Genomic DNA, 13,197 nt, shown 5'->3' with positions numbered 1-13,197 from the left:
TTGCACCTTCATTTTGTGGGCATTCATAGAAATCTGGGAAGAAGCATCATGTATATAGGCAACTTTTTTCTGCCCACTCCCCCATGACCCCAAGACACACAAGTCATGGGAGGGAAGACCCAGGATTCCCCACTCTGGGCCAGGACAGTTCCAACTGATGAGACAGTTCCAAGACCACCAGTTCACGAAGATGGGGATAATCACGTTAAATGAGGCTGATTATTCCTTCACCCAACATATCTCTAGTGTTTGAAGTGCTTTTGCCATCCACCAACTATAAAGTAGGTCAGTATTATCATCCACACAGTGTGGGAGGGGAGGGGGTGGAACTGAGGCTAAGAGGGTAGTGGATTCTCAAGGACCACTTAGAAACAGCATAGAGTCTGAGGCGAGATTTGAACTGGGCACCTCACAGCTTGCTTTCTGTGCCCAAATGCCACACCAGCCCCCAGAGGGCCTGCAGCCGCAATATGCATTCCTGCCCTATCCTGTTCTGTGTAATGCTTCACTGATAACAGGCTGACATCCCATGGAGCAGGAGGGAGGGAGAACATTCCAGAGAGCCTTCTTTTTTCCTCCAGCTCTCACTCAAAAGGCTCCAGTTTTCTGTGTGAACTCCTCACACAGAAGGAGCTGGGGGATGAGAAGAGAATGTCTGTGTGCTGTGTACTTGAGTCAGTGGCAGGGACAGGATGGAGAGAAAGGGTTTGCTTCAGAGCAAGGTTCTGGGTTATTATCCTCACCTTGTGCGGCATGCACACAAACCACCACCACCACCTCCAGGCTTCAGATTAGCCAGGCTCTTGGTGCTGCGGTTTCTGCTGGTATCCCAAAGCCAGCCCCAATACTTTCTCATCTGATTCATCCCTCAGTGACTAGGATCTTGGAGAGCCATCACCACTCACAGCAGCTCCAGAGTACCACTGCCGCCGCCATAACTTTGCCTCCCTCCAGCTCCTTCCCCTTTATCCCCAGCATGACACTTACCTCGTAAGGGGCGGTGAGGGGACCGGCCTTCCTTCCTCCCGGCATTCACTAACCTCAAGCCACCTTGTGCATCCACTTTACGACTGCCCCACTCTGTCAATCGATCAGCTCCTCCTCCTCCTCCTCCAGTCAGACGATTTCCACTTGCCCATCCATCCATCTATCCTCATGCCAGCTGCTCTCCTTCGTTGTTCTCTCTCTCTGTGTACCACAGTGCCCCAGACTGGGCATCCCTGCTGCCGGTCTGCCAATCCTGCACCACTTCCCCACGCACTTACCCTCTGCCCCTCACATAATGTGGGTCCCTGGCCTCCTCCTCCTCTCCTCTGCCCCGCTCACCAGGCGTCTGAGAGCAGGGACTCGACGTTACAAATGCCTGCAGCTGCTGTCCCCAAAAATACCCTCTGATGACATGGCTGGGCTGATAAGCGGGGGCTGGGGCTTGGCTAAGTATAGAGCCCAGCAGGGAGGAGCACAAAGGCATCCCTCAGCCCTGGAGCTGCCTCAGGCAGAACCCACCTCAGGGGACGGGGAGAAAAGGGTCACCATGGCCTCAAAGCAGGGTAAACCACCCCTCAGGATAACCCCCTCCCCCACAGGCTGCCTGAAATTCTGGTTCTTGTCACATCGCAAGGGTGACTGGCTTAAAACGCTGGACGGGAGGTCTGGCATCAGCACCTGGTACTTGAGGGCAGCTGCTGGGACCCCAGAGCCCTTATAGGGCCCGCCAGCATCAACACCTGTCCTCCACGTGGGGCAGCTGGGTCTGCCAGCCTCCATCTTAATTTCCCCAATGCACCAAGGTAACACTATGTTGGACATTCCGGGGCATTGTGGGAATTGGTAAGGCTTGAAGCCTGAAGGAGCCTATCAGCAAAAAGCGGGTGGGGGCACAAGAGGACACTTTGACTGGGGACCCCTTTAACCTGGAGCCATCTCTGCTGCTGGATACTACTTTGGAAGTAAAATCAGAAACGAGGCTACAGCGCTAGAAAGTATTTTATCACTGAAGACTGGAATGGGGAGGTGACAAAGGATATGGCAACATTAGCCAAAAGAGAAGCAGAAGGTCACAGGAAAACTCAATATTCTCTCACTGCCACCATTTCAACAAGTACTGAGCTGTTTTCTCCCCATAAACTGCATTCTTCATTTGCTTTCCATGTTACAAACATTATCAACAAACAATACTGGTGCCATTTAAACGCATGCCTCATTTTCAGGATAATTTGCAACTTTCCCCATTTCCCAAGAGACTGGCTTCTTTCCCAGGAGGGAACAACTGGCAGCCTACTCTTAGCTGAGAGGTTAAAAAAGAAAAGAATGGAATCCAGGGTGGGGGCCTGAGAAGGAAGGCGCCGTAGATCCTCAATGAGGAACACATAGCGGTGGTGGAGAGGTCAGTTTACAGCAGCCTCTGCCAACCTGGTGCCCTCCAGATGTGCTGGCTGGGGCTGATGGGAGTTGTAGTCCAGAACATCTGGAAGACGTCAGGTTTGTAAAAGCTGGCTTATGCATTCAACAGAATTAAAGGGGAAACTCCCACCCCCCTGAACTGTGCTATGAAAGGCTTAAGTTTGGGGCTTACATGTCATAATGCAATTCAAAAAATGAACCAATCCCCATACTTTTTTTTTTACACCCGTCAGCATACTGCTAAGCTGTAACAGAGATGGGGATGAATTCATTAGCTTGCTCAGAATGCCTTGGGATGTGGCAGACCCTCCTTCCTTAGAGGTTTTAAAGCAGAGACTGGGAAAACAGCTGTCAGGGATGAGGCAGTGGCTTTCCTGGATTGGCTGAGGGTTGGTCTAGATTATCGCTGAGGTCCCAACTACATGATTCTAATACCTACCTGTATACTTAGAAGTGAGACACTCTTTATTCTGCTTCATGTAAACTGTTTCAACTGATGCTGTTTTGTTGAGCACTGGGAAATTAGGCCTGTACAGGGCAGCAAGGGTCTTCCCTGGATTTCTAAAGAAGGTGGGAGGGTGTTGTGATACAAATCCTAGATGACCCCTGGGCTGTTTGAACATGAATACTGCCAAGGGATTGAACTACTTATTCTATAACACAGCATGACGCCCACACACCCATTTCAGTTGCCACCCTCTTTCATAGAGGCAGATGGGCATACATCACATGGGCATACAAAGTTAGATGAGATGGCACTGGCAGCAGTTTCACCCCACCCCAGAAAATGTCCAGGCCAGGCTTACTTCCTTATCCTTTGGGTCCAGGAATCATCCCCACCAAATCCCTGCTGCCAGTGCGAACCGGATCGCACCACAGTTTGAGAGTGCGTTGAAATTTAACCTCAACCAGCAGATGCCGGAGCAGCAAGATGTTCTGAATTCTTTGATACATGCTTGAAAAATTACATTCTTTGTAGTCTCTCCCTCAATCCATGAACTATTTGTCTGCGTTTGGGTTCCAGTCACCACTTCACACATTCTGCGCCGCCCCCAACCCTGGGATGTAGGGAAGGGTTGAGTTTAGCACTATGAGCAGAAATCTGTGGTGTTGGTTCCCGATTCAATCGACTGACCAGCTCTAGCTGGGACAGGGCCATAGCTCAGCAGTAGACCACATGCTTGGCATACTGAAGGTCCCATGTTCAATCCATGGCATCTCCAGTGAAAGGGATCCCTCTTCACCAAGCAGAACAGGAGTTTGAGAGCTCCTGCCAGGCAGAGCAGATGGCACCAAGTGAGATAGACCAAGAGTTCAATTCATTGCAAAGGCAGCATTGTATGGTTCACTGGTCTAAGAATTTGTTCCAGGTCAGAAGGGGCAGGGGCAGCTATGGATTTAGTCTCTTTAGGATTAAAAGCCTTGTAACCAGGCAGGTTGGGATCTGGCAAGCCCATCTCCGAAATGCGATCCAGGACCAAGGAGCAGGGAGCAGTGGGTGGAGCATCCTTCCAGGTGGGGACATTGTTTAATCATCCCACAGTACTCACAACTAACTAAGCAAAATGTGATTAGTTACTCCTTCTCACCACCCATACTGTCTGTAATAAAAGGGTGCGACTGTAAAAAAAACATTTTAAATGCATGTTTAAATGTCATTTTAATCCACTCCAATTATTCTAACACATCCTTTTGGAGACCTCAATCCACTTCAGCACCTGTGAATACTGAACCAGCGAGTTGCAAGGTGCAATGCGGTTGTGCTCTTTTGTGTGCAATATCCATGCAAGCTGCCTAGTGAGGCCTTTAGGAATGCAGGATTCTGGGTTGCACAGCAATATTACAGTGCAATCCAGTACCTGGCCACCCAGAAGTAAGTCCCACTGAGCTCAAGGGAGCTAAATCCCAGGCTAGTGGGAATCGGATTGTAGCCTGAATCTCCCTAATGATTCCTGGGATTGGTCAGATTGACTAGCTCTGATTTTAGTAACTCAAGAACCAACACGGATCTCCAGCCTGTTATTGAGGGGAGGAGGAGAAAAACTAGGAAGCATTTGCCCTCTTGGTCTCTGCTGTGCCCCACTGCTGCCACCCCAGCCCTCGATGGCCTCCCTCTCTCCCTCAGAGTACCCTACCCTAAAGCCCTGTCCCCAGGGCAGCACTGTCCTTGCATTCCAGACGTCTCCTGTGTTTTGCTGCCCAGGAGATAATATTCATGGCTGGCAGACACTTGCGTCAGTGTCAGATACAGTCTCAATGCCATCCTACTCCAGCAAGGAAGTCAGGAGGCAGAAGGAGCCTGGCAAGTTAGACACACAGGAGGGAACGGAGGAGCAAGACCACATCACAGAACGCATAGGACCTCTGTGCACGCACAAACACACACGCACCCCTTGGACCACAAACCAGCTCCTGGCCACAGAGACTCAGCCCGCACTCTTACATCCATCTAGCAGCAATTTTGCATACCCTGCACACCCTATTTGCACATGCTGGATCAGAGCTCTCTGTGCACACGGACCCTCATCAGCTCCATGCTGGTCCTGCTGCTGGCTCCGGGTGCCGTGGCTGGCTGCAGCAGCGGGGAGGTTGACAGGCAGCTCATCCTGGAGAAAGTCAGGGCACATTTCCTGGAGTCCTTGGGTCCTGCTTTTCAAGGTGAAAGGGTCCAGGTGGGACGAAGAGGGATCCGCCGGCGCCATGCCTCGGACACACCAGCTGCTCAGAGGTGGGAGGAAGAGGACACATCCCAGGTGATCACCTTCCCCTCCAGAGGTAAGCAAGCCCATTACTTGAGGGCTTACTATGGAAGTTAAGCCACACACAAAGTAGCAATTGTGTGACATCTTAAAAATTGACTGATTTCTCATGGAAGAAATTTCAGTCACCTAGCACCCACTGCCTCGGATGAAGCCTTCCCCAATCTGGTGCCCCCCCAGATGCTTTAGAGTACCAACTTCCATCTGCTCCAGTTAGCAGACTTTACACCTGACATATTTGCTTCCCCCAGCTAAAGCGTTCCTCTCCAGCTCTGGAAATCCAAAACCTTCCCCAAAAAACCAGAGTCCTTTTTGTTGGGGATAACCCAGACTGAAATTCCCAGGTGCCAGAAAAGGTTATTTATGTATGCAACAACAACTGCGGTCTGTGTTTTGTTAGCCCCAAAATGGAAAGTGAGCAAGGTCCCAACTAAAGAGGATTGGTAACTTAAGTTGACATAATATGCATAACTTGCAGATTTAACATATAGAATAAGAGAACAAGAAGAACATATGTTTAAAGAAGATTGGAGAACATTTATTGAATATATGGAAAATAACTGTATACAGCTGAAAATGCTGGCAGTATTAAGATATATTCAGCAAATAATTTTTGATGGATGTAAAAGTGGAAAATTAATTTGAATGGTTATAATAAAATATGCAGGGATGTATTATATGTAAAAATGAACCATGGAAAGAGAAAGGAAGTGATTGGATATTTTAAAGTTTGTAAAATGTTGATTTGAAATTTTAAAATTAATACAAAAAATTATACATATACCGTATATATATATGTATAGAAATCCACAACCTGCAAATGCTGCTGAGCCTTAAGTGCTTACCTCTGTTCCTCCAGTCCAAACTGGGACTCCCACTGAAGTTCAGTATCATCTGAACATCCCTTCCCTCTTGTAGCTGTGCAGCCCAGTTCTGAGTTTGGATACCCAACTGAGTTTAAAGAGACTTTGCAGTGCAAAGTATGCAATATTTCCTGGAAGTAAGTGAATTCAACAGGGCATACTTCTGTGCAGACACACCTAAGGCTGCATTTCCGGTGGGGCTGCAACCTTGCAGCCCAACCTAGCACATATTAACTTAGAAGCAAGCCCCATTGTTTCCAGGGTGCTTCACTGGCATTGTGCATAGGACTGCAGTGTTTACTGAGCATTCTTTGAGAGAGAAATGGACATTCCCCATTCAGGATTAGCAGACTGGGAAGTTTCCAGTTGTGCATGAAATGGGATGTACATAAGAAAAATGGGAAATTGGTAATTTAAATTCTACGAAAAATGGTAATTATTTACAGGAGGTAGGGAGGGGACTTAAAAAATTATGTTGTTTTTTATGGCTTGACTAGCTCTTCTGTAGCAACTTAGTCTTCGCATACAGATGCTGGCATGTTAAGAGAAACAAAAATAAGTCAGCAGTCTTTTATTGGACCCAACTTCCGCTGGCGCAAGGACATGCAGGCTCTCATGTGACACTTGAGTGTTTGCTTACCCTTATCCCAACCAAAGTTAATTGGTCTAATAAAAGAGAACACCTGACTGAATTTTGTACCACTTTCCCAAGTATGTCTGTATAAATATATGCACCTATGACATTTGCCAGGATGTAGCTAGGCATGCAGGAGACAGGATTGCATGCATACCTAGGGCAGGGTGGAAGCAGCCAACTGGATTTCCAAAGGAAGGGTCAGGAGGTAGCACACTGGGGTGGCATTCAGTGTGTCCCATAAAGGAAAATCCAGTCCAGCCACTAGGGGGGGGGCTGCTCAAGATACGGTATGCAAATACAAGCACATTTTGCTGTGGCATGTGAGTATAATCTTGACCCAGGTATACTCCAAGTCTCTAGCAACAGATGTGATAACGGTGATGAGAATTATCTCCAAGCTACATCACAGGCACATTTACTTTAAGTGGGCAAATTGTAGGCAGATTCAGTACAACAGGTACAAACATTAAAGCTGGAACTAGGAAATGCAAGCCCAACATAAGCATGCTAATTCCAGCTCTTTCAAGCTCTTCAAAGCCAGTGTTCCATTTTAAAATCCTAGCCCACGGTTGCAGGGTGAACATTAAAATGAGGACCCCACACTTTTGCTGCTGGGAGGAGGAAAAGCAAAAGCAGACAGGGTCTGGGGACCAAGATCTCATGCTTTTAAAAATCTGTTTAGAGCATGAAACAGGCAGAAAGTGTGTGGGGGTGTGTGTGGGGGACAAGCCAGATGCTGGGAGCTATTATGAAGATTCAAAAAATAGCAACCAGAAGGGAGCTCTGGAAACCAGCACTTGACTTTTCTGCCTATAGGCCTATATTAGGGGTGGGGAACATCTACTCCTCCCCCCAATGTTATCAGACTCCCAACTCCCTTCATGGCCAACGATCAGTTATGATGGGAATTGTAGCCCAGCACCTTTGGGGAGGCCACAAGTTCTCCATGGCTGGTCTATACTGTTTTCTGTTGCCTTTCCAAGTTTGGGCCTGCATGGCAAACAAAGACCCTGCTGACTTCTCTTGTCCTTTGCAGACGTGCCATGTGGGCCACCTCAGCCTGATGAGCTCCCGGAGGATGCGGGAGTTTTCACCTACATCTTCCAGTCCTCCGCCCACACCCTGAGTCGTGTGGTGACTTCGGCCCAGCTGTGGTTCTACACAGGCCCCGTGACCATTCAGAGCAGCAACCTCTCATCAGCAGCAGCATCAAATGGCTCTGAGCCACAGGTAGAGATACTCAAGCTCTCTGACCAAGGCCGGGTCCCTGTGGCTACTATGGCAGTGCCAGCCCCCGAGGGCTGGACCGTCTTCCACTTTGGGGACTCCTTCTTGCCGTACGTTTCCCAGAAGATATTTGTGCTGTTTGTCCGTTGCCCTGGCTGCCCTTGCTTGGCGGATGCCGAGAAGATACCCTTCCTCGTCACAGCAACCAAGCCCAGAGGACGTGACCGGGCCCGGCGTTCGTCCGTGGTGCCCGGGACACCAGCCGCTTTCAAGTTACTTAACGAACCTTCAGGTGGCGACTGCCATCGGGCCTCCGTCAACATTTCCTTTGAAGAGCTGGGCTGGGACAAGTGGATCGTGCACCCCAGCAGCTTCATATTCCACTACTGCCACGGGACCTGCTCCGATGCCCAAATGTTCACCCATAAGCCCAACTTGCAAATGTGCTGTGCAGCCTTGCCAGGTACCATGCGCTCCCTGCGGGTCCGCACTACTTCAGACGGTGGCTACTCTTTCAAGTATGAGACATTACCCAACATCCTCACCCAGGACTGCGCCTGCATGTAGCAAGGACCTGTCTTCAGAAGAACTCCTCCAACCCCTCCCCATGCACCTTAAGCTTTTGAGCAAGTTTCCTTTCTGGTTGGACCTGTGACTGACCCCATCTGTCCAAACCCAAGCCGATTCCCTTTTAAGTGTCGTGTTTTTAATGTTGTTTTAATGTGTTTTGTTTTAATGTGTTGTGTTTAATGCTGTTTATAATGTGTTGCAATGCTGGGACTGTAGAGTGATGGGAGGGTAAAATAGTAATAGTAATAATGATCTTTACCTACCCACTGTAAAGGTTCTCCAGCCAGCCATTGGGCTGGCAGGGGGTGGGGAGGGTTCAACAGATCTCATGCAGCTGAGGTTTTCGTCCCATGTTTATTTATTTTACTGAAGAGCATCTTTTGATGTTACAACCAAGAATGGGAAAAGCAGGTGTTGGGCAGAGATGCTGCTTAATAGTTTCCTTTCCTGCTTCCCTCCTGTCAAAAAGGCATCCCATCTAATTTCCCTCGCAGAAGGAAAAGCAAAGTTTTGGGGAGGAATTTAGAGCAGATAGGCAACGAGAAGGGGAAATGATTAAACAAACCCTCGCCCTGCCCCTTGCGTTTTTTTTGATGGTAGCCGCCAAGGCTGCTTTTCAGCAACCATGGAAATTAGATTCCTGTGGGGAAACAGATAGTTCTGGATCTATTTCTCTTCCTAGAGCCAGAAACAGAGCCTTGTTTCCCAATGCCAGAGCACTATTTAGGGCAGGGATGGAGAACCTGAAGTTGCTGACCGTTTGGCCCAGCTGGGTTAGCACTGCAAGTACAGACCACTTCTGTCACAAGAGGCATCAGGCTGGGACAGCTCTTTGGATCTGCAATAGGGTTCCCGCCTGAAAATATAAGCAGAGGCTTGTTTAGCCTGCCAAGCCTGCTCTTCCCTCACACAGGTGATCAATCTGCCCCTTGTAACCAACTTGCCCAGCACGTTTTCTGGCCTCCAGGATTCTTCATAACTTGGCCTCGCCCCAACAAAAACCATGTCAGGAGATCTTTTTAGTCCAGTCTGAGCAATCCGAAGTCTATCCATTTTGGTTAACAGTCCTCAATCCCAATATGTTGCCCTCCTGCTACCCCAGATCTTTCTATTGCAGCATCCTTCAATATCTAGCCACATTGCAGAATCATAGCAACATAGAATTGTGGAGATGGGAGGCACCCCCAAGGATCATCTAGTCCAACCCCATGTAATGTTTGCCCAGGGTGATTGAACCTGCAACCTTGGCCTTATCAGCACCACATTCTAACAGAGTTGCCTTCTCTACGGGGATCAGGAGGCATGGGCAGCCCAGTCCTTAACCTAAGCAATCCAAGTTCAGGGCCTTCCTTTTTAAGTGCCGAGATGTACCTGGAAGCAGCACAGGGCGGAGGGGAAGGTGAGGGGTATACTGCACTGTGGGATCAGCAGGGTTTTCTACCCAGCCTGTAGATTCCTTATAGATCCTATCAAGAGGAATGCTCAAGGGAGCAGGAAAGTAGGACCTAGAAAACAAAAAAACTTATCCGGAACACAGCCCCAAACAGCAATTAGCATAGTCCTGCCTGCTCGAAGATTGGGGATGGCTCTTGGGCTGACATCGACAACCAGTGTTTAAGCTCCACTATTAGAACTGCTGCAATAAGGGGAAAGCGACTTAGCTCCTCCTCTTGCTGGCCAGAGCACCTGGGGGTGGGAGCAGAAGGCAACCCAGAAATTTCCAAGTCCTGCTGCCTGCAGCTGTTGGATGCTTGTAATCAGAACACTGCGTGACAGCCAAAGTGTGGGAGTCTCCTTGCTTTGTTGAACTTTGTATTTTAACATCAGCAGTTCAGCTGTAAAAAAGGCTATTTAGATGTTTCTGAGACTGTGCAAGATAAATAAAACTTATTAATAAAAATTCTGCCTGAAACCTCAGTGTTATCTTACACCTTTAAGAGATGTTTATCTTGGGACACCCTGGACTCACCCACTTTGCTGAACAGACTGAATAAACAGTATAGTGGGGAAAGGAAATGATTCACTCTTGGTTTCACTGATGTGCTTGTAAATAACTTTTTGCAAGTGGTGTAATGTACATAGCAGCTAGGTAGAGGACCAGGTTGGTCTCCAAATTAGCACAGGCAGGGTGAGAGCTAGCAGCTGTGTGAAAACAATCTCTCTCCACACCACACAAACCACATACTGTACCATACTTAGTAATTTCTGACTGTAACACAATGTTTTGATCAGCAGAGGGCAGCAAAATACTCAAGAACATGGCCAGGGCTTGCTTACTTTCAGTCTGAGATTGACTTTCACCTCTCCTTGAAGGACTTCCAAGAAGAGAGGCAAGGCTGACTGCTTGCATTGAATTGTTCAGAAATGTTGAGGGAGGAGAAAGGAAAATTCTTTCCCCCTTCCTCTGTGTTTTCACACACTAGAGCAGGCATCCCCAAACTTCGGCCCTCCAGATGTTTTGGACCACAATTCCCATCATCCCTGACCACTGGTCCTGTTAGCTAGGGATCATGGGAGTTGTAGGCCAAAACATCTGGAGAGCCACAGTTTGGGGGTGCCTGCACTAGAGTCATTACACAGATTTGAAGAGGCCTCTCTGTGTGTTCCTTAAAAGGGTAGCTGGCAGGCAAGGAGCGTTTATATTCCATTTATCAAGGTGCAGGGGTCAGTACGAAGGGGTTGGAGAAGCCCAGTAGCACAGTAAGCAAAGGCATACCAACCAACCAACCAAGCCCTTAGCCATCCTCACCACTGTCCACTCCAACCACCAGAGACTTTCTGCTGCATATGGTCAGAATGAGATGCTCCCTTACCATGAGCACTAAGCAGCACCCAGAACTCATTTCCTTTCAGTACCCTGGTTCAGCTCTATTCAGGCCCAATGTGGGTCATTGCAACACAAATTTTATTAATTCAGAAGTCTACCCCACTCTTCAGAGAAGCTTTCTCAGGGGTGCTTTACAAGATGGGGATATCTCAGGGGTTCAGCATCTAGGCTTTGCATAAGGATTCAATCCTGGGCACACCTTCAAGAAGGGCTAGGAGACTCCTCTGAAAACCTGGGAGAGCTGCTTGCTGCCAGTGAGTGTATAACAATAAAACAATGAACAGGGTGGTGATACAATGACTACTGCAATCAACCCAAGATAATATCCTCCTGATAGAAACATGCAGATAGGGACAGGTAAGTTTCTACAGAGATTTTTTGTATTAGTGGGACTGGGGGTATTAACTATGTATGTGCGAATAGACTATCTTTATTCTTGTAGATGTATCCCTGCTTTAAGTCATTTACAAAGGTATGTCTTAATTATGCACTCTCAACGTATTTTTAATTTTCCTTATTCTACTTGTTAATTCAGTGCAATTCTGTTACAATTGATTTTGACAGCTCGATGATTAAGCTCTTTAGCGGAACGATGTCTGAGCACTGAACCACTGATATATCACAAGTGAACTCTTTATTTACTGCGTTTGCAATTAAGATAAAACCTATTTTGGAAAGAAACTACTTTTGCTAATGGGGGGGGGGGCTTTATTGCTTCTGTACAGATAGCAGCCTTGGTGATATTATCTTGTGTCAATTGCACAGCCAGTCATTGTAGGCAATAGAGCTACAGTGCTGTTCCTAGAGTGGACCAAGCCTGCAATCCTCTCATTCTTGCCTTGCCTGCACAACCCAAGTTCACCAACCCAACCCATTTCTGAGGATGTGAGGATAGACTGTTCAAACAATCCTTCACAGGAGAAGCCAGTGCTATAGAACACAGCATGAATCAGAACAGTGTTAATCTCTTGGGGCTTGGCTGAGCTTACAAACCACACAAGTACAACAGGATGTGTTACTGGAGAGGCAGGGGAGAGACAAGAGGCCACAGTAATGTTGCAGAGCAGTCAAGGTGGGAGTATATGCTCTGCCATGTACAGTGGTGCCTCGCTAGACAAAATTAATTCATCCCACGGGTCTTTTCTTATAGCAAAAAATTCGTCTAGCGAATCCCATAGGAATGCATTGAATTTTTTCTTGAATTTTTTTTGCCCATAGGAACGCATTAATTGAATTTCAATGCATTCCTATGGGAAACCGCGATTAGCTAGACGGATTTTTCATAAAACGCATTCGTCTAGCGAGGCAAGCTCCGCTTGAAAAATCCTTTCCGTTAAGCGGAAATTTCATTAAGCAGGGCATTCGTTAAGCGAGGCACCACTGTATACAGTTCCCCAGTTCAGCTGAGGAACCCTTGGCCTTCCAGATGTTGCTGGACTAAACCATCCACCATCTCTGCCCATTGGCCATGCTGGCTGGGGCTGATGGGAGTTGTGACTGGAGAGTCACAGCTTCCCCAGCCCTGGTATAATCCCTCCCCCACATACAAATGTGTAGGAGAGTCTTCCACAACCGGGTGCCCTCCAAATGTTTGGACTACAGCTCCCACCAGCCCCAGCTAGCCAGTACGGTCAATGGGCAGGAATGATGGGAGATGCCATTCAAAAACATCTAGAGGGAATCTGGTTGGGGAAAGTTGGTGTACTGAATGTGTATCCAACATCTGAACCCTCCACCTTCAGCCTGAGGTGGTACAAACCAGCAGCAAGGCTGGAAAGAAACCCCTGTGATAGACCTGAGGTGTTGCTGCCTGTGGGGATGTGGTGAAAGGGCTTCCTAGCGACTGTAGGGGGTTCAGCCTGGACTTCCTGCTCAGAGGTCAGCTTGAGGGATTAATTTTTTCCCTTCCCT

The 13,197-nt window shown here is 48.0% G+C and overlaps 2 protein-coding genes across 7 annotated transcripts in view; one reads left to right on the top strand and one right to left on the bottom strand.

The window, feature by feature from the left end:
* Positions 1–1,347, bottom strand: part of OBSL1 (obscurin like cytoskeletal adaptor 1) — a 65,771-nt gene extending 64,424 nt beyond the window's left edge. For all 6 annotated transcript variants that reach the window (XR_004693285.2, XR_004693288.2, XR_004693287.2 and 3 more), the window contains exon 1: positions 988–1,347. Coding sequence is in view for 2 of the 6 variants with exons in the window: in XM_035126611.2 (XP_034982502.2) it covers positions 988–1,032 (45 nt within the window). In the remaining 4 variants the exon portion in view is untranslated. The remainder of the gene's footprint in view (positions 1–987) is intronic.
* A 3,391-nt stretch (positions 1,348–4,738) lies between these two features.
* Positions 4,739–8,459, top strand: INHA (inhibin subunit alpha). Its single transcript, XM_035126580.2, has 2 exons — positions 4,739–5,178; positions 7,699–8,459. Exons 1-2 carry the CDS (start codon positions 4,893–4,895, stop codon positions 8,454–8,456), a joined length of 1,044 nt encoding a protein of 347 aa, XP_034982471.1. The 5' UTR covers positions 4,739–4,892; the 3' UTR covers positions 8,457–8,459.
* The last annotated feature ends 4,738 nt before the right edge of the window (positions 8,460–13,197 follow it).

The sequence above is a fragment of the Zootoca vivipara genome, chromosome 1, assembly GCF_963506605.1.
Source record: "Zootoca vivipara chromosome 1, rZooViv1.1, whole genome shotgun sequence".
Taxonomy (NCBI): domain Eukaryota; kingdom Metazoa; phylum Chordata; class Lepidosauria; order Squamata; family Lacertidae; genus Zootoca; species Zootoca vivipara.
The sequence above is the reverse complement of the archived record's forward strand: the minus strand, read 5'-3'. Positions and strand labels throughout refer to the sequence as shown.